Raw genomic sequence first — 21,318 nt, 5'->3', positions numbered from 1 at the left:
TAGTCACAGGCTGAAACACACAGAGTCAGCTCATCAATACCATGTGAGTTAGTCACAGGCTGAAACACACAGAGTCAGCTCATGAATACCATGTGAGTTAGTCACAGGCTGAAACACACAGTCAGCTAATCAATACCATGTGAGTTAGTCACAGGCTGAAACACAGAGTCAGCTCATCAATACTAAGTGAGTTAGTCATGGGCTGAAACACACAGAGTCAGCTCATCAATACCACGTGAGTTAGTCATGGGCTGAAACACAGAGTCAGCTCATCAATACCATGTGAGCTAGTCATGGGCTGAAACACACAGAGTCAGCTCATCAATACCATGTGAGCTAGTCATGGGCTGAAACACACAGAGTCAGCTCATCAATACCACGTGAGTTAGTCATGGGCTGAAACACAGAGTCAGCTCATCAATACCATGTGAGTTAGTCACAGGCTGAAACACACAGAGTCAGCTCATCAATACCACGTGAGTTAGTCATGGGCTGAAACACAGAGTCAGCTCATCAATACCATGTGAGTTAGTCACAGGCTGAAACACACAGAGTCAGCTCATCAATACCATGTGAGCTAGTCATGGGCTGAAACACAGAGTCCGCTCATCAATACCATGTGAGTTAGTCACAGGCTGAAACACACAGAGTCAGCTCATGAATACCACGTGTGTTAGACATGGGATGAAACACACAGAGTCAGCTCATGAATACCACGTGAGTTAGTCACAGGCTGAAACACACAGAGTCAGGTCATGAATACCACGTGTGTTAGTCTGTAATGCAGAGGAGGAGAATGGTTACATTTAGCTTCTGGAGATGAACTTTTAGATATTTTCTTAAAAAATACATTTTCCAAGTTGCAGTTGCCATGTGAAGTAAAACAAGAGCTACCAGTAGTAGTAGAATTATAACAATTTGCATTTTATACTTACCATGTGCATTAGAGTAATATAACCCATACCCAAAATACATTTGACAATGTTTTTGTGGTTTTTTTTTTCGCGTTGAACAATGATGCTTTAAGATGTAACAAAGAAAAGAAAGACACGGAGAGAGGGAGGAAAGAGGAGATAAATATTCAATTTCTCCAAATGTCAAATGACAGACACCGAAAGAGTAAAGAAAGCCCCTAAAATTCTCAATTTCAAAAGTAGCATCAAGAAATCTAAGTACCAAGCAGGCCACACCGATGCCATGGGTGTCAGTCGGCACACAGACCCTCATCTCTTAGGGGTTCCTTCGCTCGGGCCAGGAGAAGCCTCTGCCGTTCCCCCCTGTCCGTCTCACGCAGGATTTGCGTCCACGTTTCGATGATCGGTGCCTGATGTAACCCCCGCGTGTAAATGATAGATGTAACCCCGAGGGGGTCACGCCGCCATCCGGCTAACAGCCGTGATGCTTCCTGACACTTATTGGCAGACACAAATCCTCACCCTGTCATCTGCGCTCCAGCCTGGAGTCGGAAGGAAGGCCCGCGCGCTCGGTTTTATGGAGTGTGGTTCCTGACCTTCATTTCTCAATCGCGGAAGGAGTCATTTAACCCTGCGACAGCTACCTCTGCAAGCGACATCTTTGACCTTCAGGGGGCCATCAATATACGACAAGGGGGGCGGGAGAGGTACCACACAGACAGGCCGAGAGTGACAGAGCTGTCTGCGTGCTTCACGCGCCTTCCTCTGAGTTAGTCAGCGGGCGCTTACCTTACAAATCGCGCGTGGGACGGGGGAATGCTGTGACATACGGAGCCCGGGTGCGTCACTTCTATGATTTACACCCTTGGCAAAATGATAAACTACCTCATTACCATGCCTGTCAGACACCATCCCCTGCGAGCAGTGACAGCGCCTCCAATTCATGCTCTTTCTTTTCTATTTTGTTGACCCGGGTCTCTCTCAAGCACAGCCAATTAATTACTGATGATGAAAAATATATGGTTTAGGATTTTTCAAATGCGGATCCTTAAACGCAGAGTCAGACGTCAAGTACATAAAGCGTTCACTCAGCCAACCAGATGTGTGGCTTCGATGACGCTCCCAGCCCAGAGGCCAGGAGGCCGAGCAGGCGGCACCGGGGGCCATGGCCGCAGGAGCGAAGGGAACACGGGAGCCAATGGTCTCCGACTGTGAAAGGGGCCTCCACGCTGACACCCCAGGGGCTGTCCCCAGTGCGGCTGCTGGGTAAATAGTCCGGATGCTGACATTGCAAGAGCAGAAAGGAGAGTGGGTCTGTGGGCATTTCACGGATTATGTGGGTCTGTGGGTACTTCATGGATTATGTGGGTCTGTGGGCATTTCACGGATTATGTGGGTCTGTGGGCATTTCATGGATTATGTGGGTCTGTGGGCACTTCACGGATTACGTGACTTCTAGTTCCAAATCTAGACAATTTAGAAATGGTGACACCGTGCTCACCCATCGCAGTAATGTGTGAGCTCTGGTCTGGATGATTCATACAGGGACCTCGGGTGGGTTTTTAGGCCATTTTTAAAAAAAAATATTTTATTGATTTTTTACAGAGGGGAAAGGAGAGGGATAGAGAGTTAGAAACATCGATGAGAGAGAAACATCGATCAGCTGCCTCCTGCACACCTCCCACTGAGGATGTGCCCGAAACCAAGGTACATGCCCTTGACCAGAATCGAACCTGGGACCTTTCAGTCCACAGGCCGACGCTCTATCCACTGAGCCAAACCGGTTTCGGCTAGGCCATTTTTTGATCGAACTAATCGGTAACTGTGGAACTGCGTGGACATGGCCTTAGCAACCTGACCTGAGAACTATCGAGAGACGTAAGCAAACATTGTTTTTAACTGTATGGAGATCAGAAGTTATCATGTAAGATATAGTTTCAAAACTACATGGCAAACAATACTCTCACGAGATTCCCACCCCCCACCGATATCCTATTTTTATTGCTATTTAACATGAGAGTATTCTATTCTTAAATTTGTTAAATTTTTTTAAAAAGTGAATTTAGTTTCCAATCACCATGGACACAGTATTATATCAGTTTCAGGTGTACAACACGGGATGAGACATTTATAAGCCTTCCGAAGCGATCACCTGAAGGGAATCTTTGTTTCACTTTTGCGATGTCCACGAGGAAAGGAAAGTCACATTGTGGACACAGGACTGAGATCTCCGGAACTGGGGAGACGTCCGGAGCGTTCTCGGGGCCAGCTGAGACAGACCGCTGCCTGGGCAGCTGATGGTCTGAGATCCAGGAGTGTGTGTATTTTTATGGACGGGAGTGTGAAGAGGATGCCGGTTAAACAGTGGTGAGTCCCCTGCAGAAGCCAGTGTAACGGATGCTCACGAGTGAGAGGCTCATTTCTGAACAGAACACCTTTCTGGAGGAGAGGGGGCGGGGCGGGAACCAGCTCACAGAAATATGAGAGACCGGCGTGGGACTCAGAACACGGACTCCCCCAATGTGAGGCTGTGCACACGGCGGGGGGAGGGGGCACACTGACAGGAGGGTGTGCTGACCTGGGAACCTACACCCCTCCGGGGCACCTGCTTTTCTGTGTCTCTTATTTCTTTTCCTTCCTTTGTTGTTGTTGTTGTTACTCCTCACCAAGGATATTTTTTCCATTGATTTAGAGACTAGAAGAGGGGCGGGGAGAGACTCAGAGAGAGAAACATCGATGTGAGAGAGATACATGATTGGTTGCCTCTCACATGTACTCCAACCGGGGCCCGGGATCAAGCCTGCAACCGAGGTACGTGCCCTTGACCGGAATCAAACCTGTGACCCTTCAGTCTGCAGGCTGGTGCTCTGTCCACTGAGCCACACCGGCCAGGGCGGGCACCCGTGGTTCTTAGCTCACTCCTCCCCGTCCCCCAGCAATCCATTCTCTGACCGGATCCTCCAGGGGATCCCCACTGCAGGTGGGAGAGATCTAGGGGTGGCGGTTGGACCCGTGTACACCCATCCTGCCCCTTGCCTTCAGCATCACGGCTCCCGAGGAGGGAGGTCAGGTTCTTAACAGGAATGAGCATGACTGCACAGCCACACGTCCTCCCGCCCTCTGCCCTCTGCCCCCTGCCCTCTGCCCTCTGCCCTCTGCCCTCTGCCCTCGCTCAGCTCTGGCCTGGAGACGCCTCCCAGGCCCCCAGGGCCTCCTCACTCACAGCCTCCCAGGGGGCATTTGCTGTGTGCGCCCCCCACCCCGCTCCAAGGCCACAGAGGTGTCTCCCCCAAACTCCTGCCATGTCCTCAGCGACAGGAGGCCCCACTCTGGGTTTTGCTTCTGTCTGGAAGATCCGCATTAAGGATGTGCGTTTCCCGCTAAGCAATGGCATTGCTGAAAGCAGAACTGCGTCTTGCTGTAACCCTGCCCCGTAGCCCAGAAACTGGACTCTGGATCCAGCCTCATAAATGGGTAGCCGCCCTTCCAGAAAATGTACATGCATGACAACAGGTATAGATGATGGAGAACTCCCTACGTTAGGAGGCACCACCATGACCGCTCATTAAATATCGGACCCGTCACGCCCTGGTCTGCACTCGGAGTCTAAGCTGATGGGCTCGGAACGGTCACCTCTGCAGGTGGGAACGGGTCAGACTGAGGAGGTGACGTGGGATGGGAAGTGCGGGAGGCCCGGCGCACGGGGAGACGTGCTGGCAGGAGTTCGGAGCGGTCCTCACAGCCGCCTCGTCTCCCTCCCTACGTTTCCCCTTCCATCTGGGTTCCTGTGGTAAGAGACCCCAAGTCTGGAAATCTACACTTGTAATTTATAGGGACAACTGAAGGAACATGGTCTAAAAGTTCCTTCAGCAATGAGACAGGGGAGTGCTATCTTCGAGAAAACAGGGGATTCAGCCACGTTAAAAGAAACGGGCTCTACTTTTGACATTTTCAACTTCATCCGACTTAACAATGGTCAGGAAAAGGCCGGCGGAGTGATTTGCTGTGGAATGAAAATGTTGAACTTTCCACATGTCAAAAAGGCTGGAAGGGGTGAGCCAAACCTTTCTTAGGGATCTCCCACTTTGATTGTGCAGGAGAGATCACAGGTCGCTCACCCCACTTCCTCCTGGCTTAACTGGAACAAGGGCTGGACAGTGCACAGGCCCGACTCCAGGCTGGGAGGTCAGTGCGTGGGAGACACGGCCTCGCCCACTGCCGCGACGGAGGGACGCCCCACACCGCCCTCCTGGAGGGACCCGGCCTCCACGTGGCGAGGCGGACACAGGGCAGGCGAGGAGGCGACGTGACCATGAAGCCACGTGGCCTGGAGGAGGGTGGCGGTGGCCACGGGGAGCGAGGGCAGCCGGTGGGCAGGGAGGACGGCGTGGACTGTGCCCTCGGGGTCTGTGTCCTTCCAGATAGGACAAGGACAGCAGTGACCCCCCCAACACGAATCCAGCAGAGCCCCCCCAACACGAGTCCAGCAGTGATCCCCCCAACACGAGTCCAGCAGTGACCCCCCCAACACGAGTCCAGCAGTGACCCCCCAACACGAGTCCAGCAGTGACCCCCCCAACACGAGTCCAGCAGGGCGTGCGGGCCCTCACCTCGGTAGGCCAGCCGGAAGCCCTGCCGGCTCTGGGAGTGGTCGCTGGAGAAGCGGACCAGGGTCTCGTGCGTGGTGCTGAGCAGCGCGGCCGGCAGGTCGGGGCCGCTGAACTGGCCGAGCAGCGGGCTGGTGGGGTGCGGCCCGTTCTGGATCTCCAGGAAGTCGTGGTTGGCCTCCGTGGAGAAGTTCAGGAATCGGATGTGCGCACCTGTGGGAACACGAGTGAAAGTCACCGATGGCGGTGAGAGTCCAAGTTCATCAGGGGCCACCGCCGCTCGGTCCGTGGAGGAGGCCGCTTGCTTGTTTCGGATTAAAACAGCCCGCGGTTCCGTCCCCACCGCCCCCTGGAAGCTGGGGGGCCTTTATCTGTGCAATTCAAGTCCCCGAGTCACTCTCTGAGACCGGCCCCCAGCAGCCTGCGCTACGGGGACACGCGGGCCTCGTCCTTACAGTGCCGACGGGCCCTGGGCGCGAGGCGGGGCTCTGTCCGGTGGCTGTGCTAAGGCTCACGCCGGACACGCGGGTGGGACTCGCCGCCAGCTCACCCAGCTTCCCCAAGCACGGGACCCACGCAGCCCAAAACGCAGGGCCCCAAACGCCACGGGCTTTCCAAGGGGCTCTGCCAGGGCCCGGCCGTGCCAGGGGTTTGCTCGGTCAGGAGCCGCTCTTTCGCTTGGGTTGAGCCTGCGAAGCAAGTCACAGCTGTCTGCGCGACACCCCTCCGCCGGACCCCTGTCACTCACAGTCCGCTCTACCGGCCTGGCCCGGCGACAGATGGGAGGCGGTCCGGGGGACCGTGGCCACTGCGGTCACCGGGGATCTGGGCGCGAGATAAGGGGCAGCTGATAAGTCGGGCGCTCGGCAGCGTCAGAATGCGGGGGCCGTGGCATCGGGAACATTCACTTGACGACTGAGTCTGAAAGGCTGGAGCAGGCGTCCTCAAACTGCGGCCCGCGGGCCACATGCGGCCCGCCGAGGACATGGATCCGGCCCGCCGGGGGCCGCTGCCTGTCCTGCTTAGCAGCTGACGCGTCCGGGCCCGCAGTGCGCATAGGAATTTGTTCATAGTTTTTTTTTTAACTATAGTCCGGCCCTCCCACGGTCTGAGGGACAGGGACCTGGCCCCCTGTTTAAAAAGTGTGAGGACCCCTGGGCTGGTGTCTCGTCACCCGCTGAGACAGAGCCCGGAAGCGTGCGTCTGTGCCTAAACCCACACGATGAACTCGGCTTGCACAGCCCACGGGGAGTTCAACAGCTCTCCCAGGTGGTCCCGCCGGCGCCGGGAAGCTCTCCTCGTGCTATTCTCCTGCTCTGGAAAGATAAGGAGTGCTCCCATTTCTCTCTCCGTCTCGCAGACTCGTCTCCGAGGCTGGGGAACCGGAGATAACGCGCACGCGGTGCCCCGCTCAAGGGCGGGTGCGGGAGGACGGGAAGCAGACCGCCCCACGCGGGTGCGGACGGGAAGCTGGGCTCTCCTGGGCCAGAACCGGAGAAGCGGGAAGAGAAAACTACACGGATTCCCTAAGATGCACCCCGATCCCAACCTCCATTCAATGAGGCGGAAACCGTGAGGAGGGGCAACAGGGCGCTGGCTGGCTGGGCGCACGGACGGCCCCTGTCCTGGCCGGGATCCGACGTGCCCGGGAGCTCTGGCCTCCCAGTTCCCCGGGAAGTCAGTGTTATTGTCCTCGCCGAGTCACAGGCGAGCAGGCCCAGGCTCCGAGGGGTGCGGTGGGGTGCCCAGGTCAGTGGGGGACCCAGCGTCAGGCACGCCCACCCCTGGCAGACAGCGCCCTTCCCTGTCCTGGCTTAGCCGGCTACGTGCTAGGCAAGAGCGACAGCCTCATGAGGGCATCGAGGCCGGTCCTTCTGGGGAAGACTCCTGTCCTGACTGCTCAGCCGGGGTTGGGAGAGGAAGGATGGGGCGAAGGAGCATGTGGGGTCCCAGGAGACGCCGAGGGAGCAGGGGGCAGAGGAAACTGGGGGGGGGAAAGAGGGACCTTGCACGTCAACCACAGTTTAGCATCGTTTCTGAAGGTGGGATTGAATCACATGGGTCATCTGACTCTACATGCGTGTGCGGGCGCAGCCAGGGAGGCGGGTCCCGGCCAGCAGGGGCCGGGGGACTCCACCTGCAGGCTCTGCGGCTCCTTTAGGACAGCACGTGGGTTTCCTCTGAGGAGCCCACAACGTGCTGTCCTTTTCTTCTAAACGCCGCAAATACGTTCGGGCACACGGAAGTCGGAGGCAGGAAACAAAGAGGGAGAGAGAGATAGGGAGATGTGGGGGGGGGAGAAGCTGGGGGAGGGGAGGAGCTGGGAGGGAAGGACGGCTGGTGGCCCTCTCAGCCCCTCACTTCCGGCCTGACCCCCCACAGGCTGTGACGGGGACACCCACCGCCTAGGGAGCCACCCAGAGTCCCTTGGGGCTGATCCCCGGTTGCTGAATTAAAACCAGCTTTGGTTGTAGCGAGGTCCAAACTCTAAGGGAGAGTGTTGTTACTACACACAAACTGTCTAACAGCCGTGTGCATGTGCGTGTGCGGGTGCGTGACCGTGCAGGCCCCGGACCCCTGGGGCCCCCAGTTCCCGCACTGCCATCACGCTGGCCACCAGGAGCTGGAGGAGGCGGGGCGGGGACGAGCGGACACGCCGTGTCTGTGCGGGAAGGAGGGCCGGGCAGGCCCATACGCACAGGCTTCTCATTGGGGCTGGAGGCCGCAGAGCGGGGACGCGGTGGTAATGAGCCCGCCCCCAGGGCCGCCGGCGGGTGGTGTAGTGGGGGACATGCTGGAATTCAGGGGCTCCGCCGAGGAAGGCAGCAGCCGATCCCGGGGAAACTGCTGGAGGCGTCCAGGCCGCCAGCACACGGGGACCAGTGACAGCTGTCCCAGGCCTGGAACTGAGCTGGGAATGAGTGATGCAGCTGCGCCCACGAGCCAAAGGAGCATGGGAGCGGGGCCACGTCCACACCCCGCGGGCCGTCCGCACCCCGCGGGCCGTCCACACCCCCTACGGGCCGTCCACACCCCGCGGGCCGTCCACACCCCCTACGGGCCGTCCACACCCTACGGGCCGTCCACACCCCGCGAGCCATCCACACCCCATGAGCCGTCCGCACCCCGTGAGCCGTCCACACCCCGTGAGCCGTCCACACCCCGTGAGCCGCCGGCATGTAGGACAGGGCGGCGCCGGGCCTGATCCCTTCCCGGAGGGACTCCGCTCTCCTCTTCGGCCAGTGGTGCCCAGTTTGACATCTTAAAGCCAGCACCGAGGGCGTGAGAAACGCATAACCTAGCTCCCCTCCCGTTATCTCCCCGAATGCTGGGCACGTCGGCTTTATATTTCTTAACTGGTTTTTTAAGAGAGATAGAAACATCGATCAGAACAAGTCATTAATGGGCTGCCTCCTGCATGCCCCCTCCTGGTGATGGAGCTGCCACCCCGGCATGTGCCCTGACCAGGAATCGAACCCAAGACCCCCTGGTTCACAGGTCGATGCTCAACCACGGAGCCACACTGGCTGGGCTGTGCAGTTAATTCTTGAAAAGGTGACACGGACATACTTTTCCTTCACTGCATCGTAAGTATTCTGCACGGGTAGAGAACACCACGGTGCCCGCCCGCTCCGCCCTCACTCAAGGAAACGGAGAAATTCTGCGTCGACGGGGCACCTATGAAAGCAACACACACCGGCACCCGACAGTGGAAGGAAAGGCAGCGGCACAAGGTCATGGGCGGGCTGGGTCCAGCCGCCGCGAGCCACTGACCGTGAACAATGCGCCCCACCCCAGGGGGGTCACCTCTCAGGGCTGCGCGCTTCCCGGGAAGATACCACCCAGCTACAGCGGAGGTGGGGACCTGGGCCGCGGCAGCCGGCCAGGGCTGGGCCAAACGGAGTGAGTGCACCTCACAAAGAAACAAACCAGACGGAGACAGACTCGGGGACCCAGAGACAGACAGGGTTGCCAGAGCGGGGAGGGGATGGCGGGAAAAGGGGAGCGAGAATAAGAAGGACAGACCCCCTGCTGTGAGCACATCCGTCACGGGATGTAATTCACACGCAGCCCCAGGAACAGAGCCAAGGGATTGTGGCGACTCAGGGTGCCGGGGCTACCAGGCGCCTTGGGGTGATCACAGTGCGAGTTCTGTAAATGCCGAGTCACCAGGGGCCGCACCTGAATGTCACATACGACTGTAGGTCAACTACACCTCCATCAGAAAGCGTAAGGAGGAAATACAGCCCTGTCTCTTCCACCCCACCCGATGCCCCAGTCAGACAACTGCACCCCCATCGCACCTCCAGGCCCCCACAGCGAGAATCAGACCCGCATTTCAGCATCTCTGAGCCCTAGTGGGCCGTCACCCCAGGCCTCTGCGCCCGCCAGCTCAGAGCGGAGCCTCTGCCTCTAGGCGCAGAGCTTATGATCTAAAAACCAAAACTCAGCTGAGATCCTGAGAGCCACAGCTCTTACCTGCTGTGAAATCGCCCCGCGTCTGAGCCCCACACGCCCTCGGGGCCGCCCCCCACAAACCCGTGGACATGAGCCTCACACGTGGGGGCCCATCCAGTGGACATCAGCCTCACACGTGGGGGCCCATCCAGTGGACATGAGCCTCACATGTGGGGCCCATCCAGTGGACATGAGCCTCACACGTGGGGCCCATCCAGTGGACATGAGCCTCACACGTGGGGGCCCATCCAGTGGACATGAGCCTCACACGTGGGGGCCCATCCAGTGGACATGAGCCTCACACGTGGGGGCCCATCCAGTGGACATGAATCTCACACGTGGGGCCCCATCCAATGAACATGAGCCTTACACGTGGGGCCCATCCAGTGGACATGAGCCTCACACGTGGGGCCCATCCAGTGGACATGAATCTCACACGTGGGGCCCCATCCAATGAACATGAGCCTTACACGTGGGGCCCATCCAGTGGACATGAGCCTCACACGTGGGGCCCATCCAGTGGACATCAGCCTCACACGTGGGGGCCCATCCAGTGGACATGAGTCTCACATGTGGGGGCCCATCCAATGAACATGAGCCTCACACGTGGGGGCCCATCCAGTGGACATGAGCCTCACACATGGGGCCCATCCAGTGGACATGAGCCTCAGACGTGGGGGCCCATCCAGTGGACATGAGCCTTACACGTGGGGCCCATCCAGTGGACATGAGCCTCACACGTGGGGGCCCATCCAATGAACATGAGCCTCACACGTGGGGCCCATCCAGTGGACATGAGCCTCAGACGTGGGGGCCCATCCAGTGGACATGAGCCTTACACGTGGGGGCCCATCCAGTGGACATGAATCTCACACGTGGGGGCCCATCCAATGAACATGAGCCTCACACGTGGGGGCCCATCCAGTGGACATGAATCTCACACGTGGGGGCCCATCCAGTGGACATGAATCTCACACATGGGGGCCCATCCAGTGGACATGAATCTCACACATGGGGGCCCATCCAGTGGACATGAGCCTCACACGTGGGGCCCATCCAGTGGACATGAGCCTCACACGTGGGGGCCCATCCAGTGGACATGAGCCTCACACGTGGGGGCCCATCCAGTGGACATGAGCCTTACACGTGGGGGCCCATCCAGTGGACATGAGCCTTACACATGTTGGCCCATCCAGTGGACATGAGCCTTACACGTGGGGGCCCATCCAGTGGACATGAGCCTCACACGTGGGGTGCCCGTCCAGGTCGCTGTCTTTCCCCGGAATAACACTCCATGTCTGTGCACAGCACGCTCCTGTCCTCACGCCTGATCCTGGCCTGCGGGCCGCTGCCTGTCCTTCCATGAACAGCGGCGCTGCCCCTGGCACAGGGCCTCCAGACAAAGCTCTGAGCACATCCTACACACAGGACCTCCCTCCAGGCAGCGATGTCTGTGTGCTGTGCTCACGTGTCTCGCCCAGCATTCCCCGGGCGACAATGACTTAGTGAGCAAGCCTCAGGGACTCGTCCCGGGACCCGAGTGTCTGTGACACGCCATCACCGGGCGCTGCTGTTCAGAAAGTCGCAGGTGGGACAAGCCCAACGATGAACTAGAATGCAAAGGCAACCAGGAGGCCATCAGGGGAAGGCATGATGGGAAATGCAACTTTCGCAAAAACCACGTGTTTCCGCAGAAGGCCAAGGTGAGCTGCAGCGACATAGCAGCTAAAATCAGGACTTATTTAAGATGAGAAGCTCGGTGTGCGAAATCCGTGCAAGAGTAGGCCTTCCTTCCCTCTCCCCCCCCCCCCCCCCCCCCGCTGCCGGCACCAGCTTCCCTCTGGCACCCGGGACCCAGGCTTCCCTCACAACCCTGGCTTTGTCTGGAAGGTCATCCGGAAGGACATCTGGTCTCATTAGCATATTACGCTTTTATTATTATAGATGACTACCCTGAGCATTCAAAGCTGAATGTTATGAAAAGCCATTTCTACAAACAGAAATCAAGACAATATAAAAATTTTAGCCGGCCGGCCTGGCTCAATGGTTGAGCGTTGTTGACCTATGAACCAGGAGGTCACGGTTGGATTCCCGGTCAGGGCACAGGCCCGGTTGCGGGCTCGATCCCCGGTAGGGAGCGTGCAGGAGGCAGCCGATCCAGGATGTTTCTCACATCATGGATGTCTCTCTCTCTCTCCCCTTCTCCCTTCCTCTCTCTGAAGTTAATAAAAATGTACTTAATGAAACAATTAATTTGTAAAACCAACTAAAACGTGCCATCGCCTGGAAAAGCCTTCACACTGCTCCCGCCGCACACTGCCCGCCGCGGAGGCCCTGGCGGACGGAGGCGGGTGGCGCAGAGGCTGGCACTGAGTGGGCTGCGGCAGGTGCACTCCTGTGTCTACCGCAGCCGTGGGCAAACTACGGCCCGCGGGCCGGATCGGGCTGTTCTATCCGGTTCTCTTGCTCTCCCCTCCGCTCCTTGACTTTGAATTTATATTAGTTCACACAAACACTCCATCCATGCTTTTGTTCCGGCCCTCCGGTCCAGTTTAAGAACCCATGGTGGCCCTCGAGTCAAAAAGTTTGCCCACCCCTGGTCTACCGTCTCACCGCCCGCGGGCTGGCTTTGCCGGAAAGATCCCTGAGGCCCCGTCGCGGTCCCCAACCCCTTGCTCTTCTCCATGCCCCTGGGCCCCAGCTTCCTGTAAACCCGTCCCCCACTTCGGGTACAGCCGCCCTCAGGCCAGCAGAGTCAGGCTGCTCAGCTGGGAGGGGCGGGGTGGGTGCTCGGAGCCCCGCGCTCACTCACCGTGGCCCACGGGCAGGGCGATCCTCCAGCTGCAGTGCAGGTTGCTGGGGTAGGCGCCGGGGAAGCCGGGGCTCAGGATCACGCCGGCCAGGCTGCTCAGCGTCCCTCCGCACGTGGCTGCAGGAGAAACCACAGGGTTCACGTGAGCTGTCTTCCTCAGGACTATGGTTTCTTAAAGCACAGACTTCCGAGAGCTCGAAAGTCAATGTCACCTCTGGGTGCGTTCCTAGTCCTGACCCCCCGCCGCCCGCCGAGCTCATCGGCAGCAGCAGCGAGCTGAACCCGCAAGAGACCTTCCCATCCCGTCACCGCGGGCTCTCGAGGCCCCCGGGGGCTGTCGCTAAGGACCACTGTGGGTGAGTTCCCCAAGGAAACCTTCCTCTGGGCCTGGTGAGGAGTGCGGAGCCGGCCAGTGTGCGGGGAGACCACGCACCTCTGACCTGTGCTCATGGGCGCGGCACGTTCAAGAAGAGATGCAAACCGATTGCACGTGGCCGATACAGGGTAACGACTCAAAGGAGCCACCTCCTCCCGGAATGCACACGCCAGCAAGGACCCAGATTTGATCGCACGCCCTTTGCGAGTGAATTTCAGTTCAAGGTTTGAAATATCCAGTTCCCAAGCGTAAGGGAAAGTTCCTCATTGGAAACGAGGGTCCCCGCCGGCCAGACCGAGCCCGGACTTTCTGATCCCCACACAGATACCTTCACATGTGTAAGGGCCCTGGGGGTCTAGACATTTATTTTCACCCAGAAACCACCTTCACACATAAACCTCCGTCCCTAAGGACCGCTGTCTCCTTGGAAACAGATACGATGCCGTGAGCACGGCCCGCAGGCGGTTGCCTGGGCGGGACTCCTGACGGCCGGCGTTTACTGTTTAAATGGTGGGGCTTGGGTTTATTTTCTTCCCCGCACACTCCACCCGCTTCCTGTTCAAGGCAGTCACCCTGTTTTTTAGTGTTTTTTTTAAAATATATTTTATTGATTTTTTACAGAAAGGAAAGGAGAGGGATAGAGAGTTAGAAACATCGATGAGAGAGAAACATCCATCAGCTGCCTCCTGCACACCTCCCACTGGGGATGTGCCTGCCACCAAGGTACATGCCCTTGACCGGAATCGAACCCGGGACCCTTCAGTCCGCAGGCTGACGCTCCATCCACTGAGCCACACCGGTCAGGGCCAGTCACCCTGTTTATGACAGAAACCCGTCAGCGGCCAGGGTGTGTGTGGGAGGGGAAGCCAGGCTGAGGCAGGCGTGGCCGGGGCGGGTGCCTCCTTCCCCGGTGCTACGTGGCCGCACCCTCTGAGGTCACACCCCCCGGGGGCAGCTCAGGGACCCTCCCAGGGGTGTCCGGTGGCCTTTACACTTGCCCGCATTTGTCTGTAGCGTGGACCCCATTTTCCCGGACCCGCCCCCGTGATGAGGGTGTCTGCGGGGGCCGGCCTGAGCCTGGGGGTTCTGAGTGTGTCCCACACGGTTCTCAGCATCTGAGCCAGGGCAGGGGCTCCGACGGGTGACCGAGTGGCTGTGATCACCACCCGCGCTCTCTGATGGGCCATCGCTGCCGGTCGTTTGTGAATCAAAGTGACTGAGGGCCTACTGTGTGCCACAGCGTCGTGCTGCGGGACGAGGGACAGGGACGGGCTCTGTCTCTGAGATCGTGGGACCGTGGGGAGGAATCCAACCCCACGAAGCTGCGTGGAGGAGCCACGTGGTGGGGAGAGTGTCCCGTTGGCGCTCTGCTCGTGTGCAGGAGGGACCTGCTGGCTGGGGCTGCGGCTGCGGCTGCGGCCCGGAGCCCGTCCCTCTGGTGAGAGTTTGAGGAGGCGCCGCCCTCACTGCCACGTCAGTGCCATCTTCGGGAAAATCCAAAGCAATGCAGAGAAAGACAAACGTAACAGACACTTTAAAAGCATAGGTTCGCCCGGCCGGCGTGGCTCAGTGGTAGAACATGACCTCTGAACCAGGAGGTCGCAGTTCGATTCGTGGCCAGGGCACAGGCCCGGTGGCAGGCTTGATCCCCAGTAGGCGGTGTGCAGGAGGCCGCCGATCAGTGCTTCTCTCTCTCTCCCTCTCCCTTCCTCTCTGAGATCAATACAAATACTTTAAAAAAGGACAGGTTTTGCCGAAACCGGTGTGGCTCAGTGGATAGAGCGTCGGCCTGCGGACTGAAGGGTCCCGGGTTCGATTCCGGTCAAGGGCATGTACCTTGGTTGCAGGCACATCCCCAGTGGGAGGTGTGCAGGAGGCAGCTGATCGATGTTTCTCTCTCATCGATGTTTCTAGCTCTCTATTCCTCTCCCTTCCTCTCTGTAAAATATCAATAAAATATATTAAAAAAAAAAAAAAAAAGGACAGGTTTGTAATTACGGATCTTCCCTCCTGTGTCAGGTCCTAAGGTGACAGGCAGGGCGCTGCCCGTGGAGGGTGTTGGGGCGGGTGGCGGGACCGGCCCGTGCCCTGTGGGGACCCGGAGGGTGGAGGGGAGCCGCTCAGGGCGCCCCCCGGGGGGTCTGGACGGGCCGCAGACGGGCGTCCTACCAAGGCAGAGCGGCGGAGGGTAGTTCCAGCGGCGCACCGTGCCGGGCATGCAGGAGATGTGCGAGCGGCCCTGCGGAGAGAGGGGGGCGGAGAGGGGCGCAGTGAGGCCGCTGAGCCCGCGGCCGGGGCCGGTGCTGGGGCAAGGCTGTCCTGGCTTCCGGCCGTCCTTTCCGGGCGTCAGGACCAGGGCGACGCCTTTTCCCGAAGTTAGACGTGTGCCTGGAGCACCGTCACTCACAAGTCACGTGTTTCGTCTCCGGATAGAACCGCCTGACCGTTCCCCTCATTTAACACCCGTCCCACGGCCCTGTCGGCAGTGAGGGCCGGCCGGGCCCCGCTCCTGGGGCGCAGGGGGGACGTGAGCCGAGCAGAGGACTGTGTGGGGGTTTTATTCTGTCCTCAGAAGGGACAGCTTCAGGCTCCGAGGCTGAGCGTGACCAGGGAATACGAGGTTTTGACTGAAGGGTGAAAGGTCAGCAGGGCGGCATTCGGGTTTGAAAAGGTGAGGCTGCACCGGTGGGAACCCGGGCTGCCCCCTCTGTGAGCAGGGGGACCCGGGGGGCGCCCTGACCCCTACCTAGCCGTTCAGGTGGGAACCCGGGATACCCCCTCTGTGAGCAGGTGAGGACCGCTGAGGGAACCCCGACACCCACCTGCAGGGTGTACCCCCACCTGCAGGGTGTACCCCCACCTGCAGCGTGCACCCCCACCTGCAGCGTGTACCCCCCTTTCAGCATGTACCCCCCTTTCAGCGTGTACAACCACCTGCAGCGTGTACCCCCCTTTCAGCGTGTACCCCCCTTTCAGCGTGTACCCCCCTTTCAGCGTGTACAACCACCTGCAGCGTGTACCCCCCTTTCAGCATGTACCCCCACCTGCAGCATATACCCCCTTTCAGCGTGTACCCCCCTTTCAGCATGTACCCCCACCTGCAGCGTATACCCCCCTTTCAGTGTGTACACCCACCTGCAGCGTGCACCCCCCTTTCAGCGTGTACACCCACCTGCAGCGTGTACACCCACCTGCAGTGTGTACACCCACCTGCAGCGTGCACCCCCCTTCAGCGTGTACACCCACCTGCAGTGTGTACACCCACCTGCAGCGTGTACCCCCCCTTTCAGCGTGTACCCCCACCTGCAGCATGTACCCCCCTTTCAGCGTGTACCCCACCTGCAGCGTGTACCCCCACCTGCAGCGTGTACCCCCCCTTTCAGCGTGTACCCCCACCTGCAGCGTGCACCCCCCTTTCAGCGTGTACACCCACCTGCAGCGTGTACCCCCCTTTCAGCGTGTACCCCCCTTTCAGCGTGTACCCCCCTTTCAGCGTGTACACCCACCTGCAGCGTGTACCCCCCTTTCAGTGTGTACACCCACCTGCAGCGTGCACCCCCCTTTCAGCGTGTACCCCCCTTTCAGCGTGTACCCCCCTTTCAGCGTGTACACCCACCTGCAGCGTGCACCCCCCTTTCAGTGTGTACCCCCCTTTCAGCGTGTACACCCACCTGCAGCGTGCACCCCCCTTTCAGCGTGTACACCCACCTGCAGCGTGTACACCCACCTGCAGCGTGTACCCCCCCTTTCAGCGTGTACCCCACCTGCAGCGTGTACCCCCACCTGCAGCGTGTACCCCCCCTTTCAGCGTGTACCCCCACCTGCAGCGTGCACCCCCCTTTCAGCGTGTACACCCACCTGCAGCATGTACCCCCCTTTCAGCGTGTACCCCCCTTTCAGCGTGTACCCCCCTTTCAGCGTGTACACCCACCTGCAGCGTGTACCCCCCTTTCAGTGTGTACACCCACCTGCAGCGTGCACCCCCCTTTCAGCGTGTACCCCCCTTTCAGCGTGTACCCCCCTTTCAGCGTGTACACCCACCTGCAGCGTGCACCCCCCTTTCAGTGTGTACCCCCCTTTCAGCGTGTACACCCACCTGCAGCGTGTACCCCCCTTTCAGTGTGTACACCCACCTGCAGCGTGCACCCCCCTTTCAGCGTGTACACCCACCTGCAGCGTGCACCCCCCTTTCAGTGTGTACCCCCCTTTCAGCGTGTACACCCACCTGCAGCGTGCACCCCCCTTTCAGCGTGTACACCCACCTGCAGCGTGTACACCCACCTGCAGCGTGTACACCCACCTGCAGCGTGTACACCCACCTGCAGCGTGTACCCCCCTTCAGCGTGTACACCCACCTGCAGTGTGTACACCCACCTGCAGCGTGTACACCCACCTGCAGCGTGTACCCCCCTTCAGCGTGTACCCCCCCTTCAGCGTGTACACCCACCTGCAGCGTGCACCCCCCTTCAGCGTGTACACCCACCTGCAGTGTGTACACCCACCTGCAGCGTGTACCCCCCCTTCAGCGTGTACACCCACCTGCAGCGTGTACCTCCCTTTCAGCGTGTACCCCCACCTGCAGCGTGTACCCCCCTTTCAGCGTGTACCCCCACCTGCAGCGTGCACCCCCCTTTCAGCGTGTACACCCACCTGCAGCGTGTACCCGGGCTCACACTGGAAGGCCAGCACGTCGTTCACCATGTACCGGTCGCCTATCTTGAGCCCGTTGCTGGGCAGGGCTGGCTCCTGGCAGGCGGCGAGCCCCACGGCTGTGGACACAGACACAGGAGTAGGAACACCAAGCTGTTCTCCCATCTGCCCCTTCCGGTGGCCCCTGCCCCCCTGCAGGACACGCAGGCCCCCCAGACGACGGTGAGGGGCCCTGAGCCAGCTCTGAGCTCGTCCTTCATGTCACTCGTTCAGTTTTCATAGGGGCGGGTTTCATTTTACATATCAACCGATTTTATTCTCGACTTCTTTACGTAAAACCGGTTACTCCACGTTCCTCCAGACGCCGGCAGCCCCATGCACGCACTCTGGAGAGCTCCTAAAGAAGGGGGGTCCCGAGATGCACACCCCATGACACGTCTCTGCTTTACCGTTTGCAAACACACTTCACGGCCTTCGGGAAAAACGTTACGTGTGAACCTGGCAACCCGACTCTTCCAGAAAACGAATATGAGAACCGACGTCCCCTGTCCAAGTTCTCTCTCCCATAGGATGGCGGGACCGGCTCCCGAACAGGCTGCTCTGAGTAAGCAGGGCCAGCGTTTCCGTCCCCCAAGCTGCGGCCAGGACCTTCCCCGGCCGAAATGGTCTCTGGCTAAGGCGCTAACAATATCTCAAATGTATCCCAGAACACAGGAATTCAGCCTAAAAGGCCGGGTACATGAGTGCTAATATTGTTTCACATTTATCTGGAGAAACCCGTTATACCAGCCGTGGGCAAACTACGGCCCGCGGGCCGGATCCGGCCCGTTCGGCTGTTCTATCCGGCCCGCGGAGCCGAAAGAGCGGAGGGTTCTCTTGCTCTCCCCTCCGCTCCTTTACTTTGAATTTATATTAGTTCACACAAACACGCCATCCATGCTTTTGTTCCGGCCCTCCGGTCCAGTTTAAGAACCCATTGTGGCCCTCGAGTCAAAAAGTTTGCCCACCCCTGCGTCATACCAACAAACAGAACATGTGGCGATGGTGTTTTATAAAACCGAAACGCACTGGGAATGGCGCTCGAGATCTGGAGACTGTAAATACTGTGATTCCTCCATCACCCTAGCAAGTCTTCCCAGACACCAGGGTGTTTTTTTTTTTTTTTTTTTTTTAATATATTTTATTGATTTTTTACAGAGAGGAAGGGAGAGGGACAGAGAGCCAGAAACATCGATGAGAGAGAAACATCGATCAGTTGCCTCTTGCACACCCCCTACTGGGGATGTGCCCGCAACCAGGGTACATGCCCTTGACCGGAATCGAACCCGGGACCCTTGAGTCCGCAGGCCGACGCTCTATCCACTGAGCCAAACCGGTTAGGGCCAGGGTGTTTTTTTTTAATATCTTAAAAAAGTTAATTTTAGAGAGAGAGGAAGGGAGAGAGAAACATTGTTGAGAGAGAGGAACATCGATCAGCTGCCTCCTACACCCCCCTCCTGGGGATCAAGCCTGTAACTCGGGCACGTGCCCTGATGGGGAGTTGAACCATGACCTCTCAGTGCACAGATGCCACTCAACCGCTGAGCCACACGCACCAGGTGACACCAGGTCTGAAGTACTCATAGCTTATTCCGGTGAGAAACGGGGGGAATGGTCTCTTTGGTATAAATCTGCCTAAACTTCTCCAGCTGGTTTGGACTTAGACTTCAGTTCTCGTCCCCAACACGAGGACCACGAACTGGGACTCGAGTTGTGGGCTGGATGGGAAGGTGGGGGAGACATTGGCTAACCCTGGAGCAACAACCAGCAGGGCCCGCTGGCGCCCGTGCGCGTGAGAAGGACGCTGTCTGCCCGCCCAAGGGACCGTCCACACGTGGGTCCTCGGCCCACACAGCTCTGCTCACATGCATGCTCACTGTCTCATCGGACTTCGCTTAATGTGAAGTCAGAGCCCGGCCCGTGTGGCTCAGTGCATAGCGCGTCGGCCTGCGGACTGAAGGGTCCCAGGTTTGACTCCGGTCAAGGGCACGGCCTTGGTTGCGGGCTCCTCCCCAGCCTGTGCCCTGGACGGGGCTTATGTAGGAGGCAACCAATCGATGTGTCTCTCTCACATGGATGTTTCTCTCTCTGTCCCTCCCCCTCCCTTCCAGTCTCCCTAAAAATCAATGGAAAAATACCCTCGGGTGAGGATTAACAACAACAAAAAGAACATAAAGGCAGAGAGCTAATTATTAACAGGTTCCCGGCTGGAGGCAGACAGTGCAGCCGCTGCTGAGGGCAGGACAGGCCTCGCGGCTGGACAGGCAGGGCGTGCAGACTCTAGACCAGACGGGGATGCACGCGACACGCTCATCCCCGAGGAGGGACGGGGCACTGCTCCCCCCTCCCGGGAGCCTCGGCGCCCACCTCTGGCCTCTGACATGAAGGAAGGGCTCAGGGAAGCCAGACAGGGGCCCAGCTCCAGCCTGCAGGCCCGCCTGCAGTGGGGAAGGCAGTGCCCAATTTCCTCCACTTCCCAGCCCCTCAGCACCTCGTGGGGAGCCTCGGGGATGCCCTGGCCCGAGCTGCTGAGTCCAGTCTGCACAGGACACCGTCCCTGGTGATTCAGTCTGAGATCCACCACTGCGCCTGTTTCCCCCAAACCCGGGAAGATGGAACGAGAGGAGGGAGGGAGGTGCCTTCACTCCCCACTGTGAGTGAGAGGGGGCGGGGACCCCGCGTCAGGAGGGCTGCAGGGCCGGGCCTAACCGCGAATTCAGGCCCCGGAGCCCATCGGTCTGTCTGCCTGAGCGGGGCTGAGCTGCACCCTGCTTTCCCACGTCAGCACTGATTCCTCCCTCAACGGCACACGTTATAGAGCAGGGGCCACCGGAGGCATTAAGTGGCAATTAAAAAAAATATATTGATTTCAGAGAGGAAGGAAGAGGGAGGGAGAGTCATCCATGATGAGAGAGAATCCTGGATCGGCTGCCTCCTGCACACCCCCCACTGGGGACCAAGCCCACAACCCAGGCATGTGCCCTTGGTCGGAATCGAACCTGGGACCCTTCAGTCCACAGGCCGATGCTCTATCCACCGAGCCAAACCAGCCAGGGCAAGGCAATTTTTTTTTTTTTTAATTCCAAGCACATTTGGGGCTTTTCATGAACCGTAAAATTGCTAAATATGAAAAAATACTGCCACTTAAGCCTCTAACTTGTTTCATTGGTTTACATCTAATTTCTCTCCATCTTTAACGTTAGAATACAGATCACAGCTACATTTAATTTCGCCTTTTTCCCTTCTATAAAAAATTGGCAAAATCAACTACTGCACATCACTTAATTTTTTTATTGGGCTCTGATAAAATGTACGTAACAGTCTCTCCGTGTAAATGTCCGATTGCGGTATGGGATAGGGAAAAGCTAGCTAATGGTGACAGCATCTCATCGCTGGAGATACGTCAAGGTCACCCCCGGCCAGACTGAGGCCAGAGGATAAGCCAACATGTGCAGAAAGCAC

At 58.5% G+C, this 21,318-nt stretch overlaps 1 protein-coding gene across 1 annotated transcript in view; it reads right to left on the bottom strand.

Annotated features, from left to right (window-relative positions):
* Positions 1-21,318, bottom strand: part of CSMD1 (CUB and Sushi multiple domains 1) — a 1,048,987-nt gene that overhangs the window by 78,104 nt on the left and 949,565 nt on the right. Inside the window, exons 38-41 of the mRNA XM_080662039.1 lie at positions 17,818-17,936; positions 15,337-15,406; positions 12,792-12,908; positions 5,525-5,734 (exon numbers count right to left, since the gene is read on the bottom strand). Coding sequence (XP_080518165.1) covers positions 5,525-5,734; positions 12,792-12,908; positions 15,337-15,406; positions 17,818-17,936 — 516 coding nt within the window. The remainder of the gene's footprint in view (positions 1-5,524; positions 5,735-12,791; positions 12,909-15,336; positions 15,407-17,817; positions 17,937-21,318) is intronic.

This window comes from Plecotus auritus (genome assembly GCF_963455305.1).
Source record: "Plecotus auritus genome assembly, chromosome: 3".
Lineage (NCBI taxonomy): Eukaryota > Metazoa > Chordata > Mammalia > Chiroptera > Vespertilionidae > Plecotus > Plecotus auritus.
The sequence above is the reverse complement of the archived record's forward strand: the minus strand, read 5'-3'. Positions and strand labels throughout refer to the sequence as shown.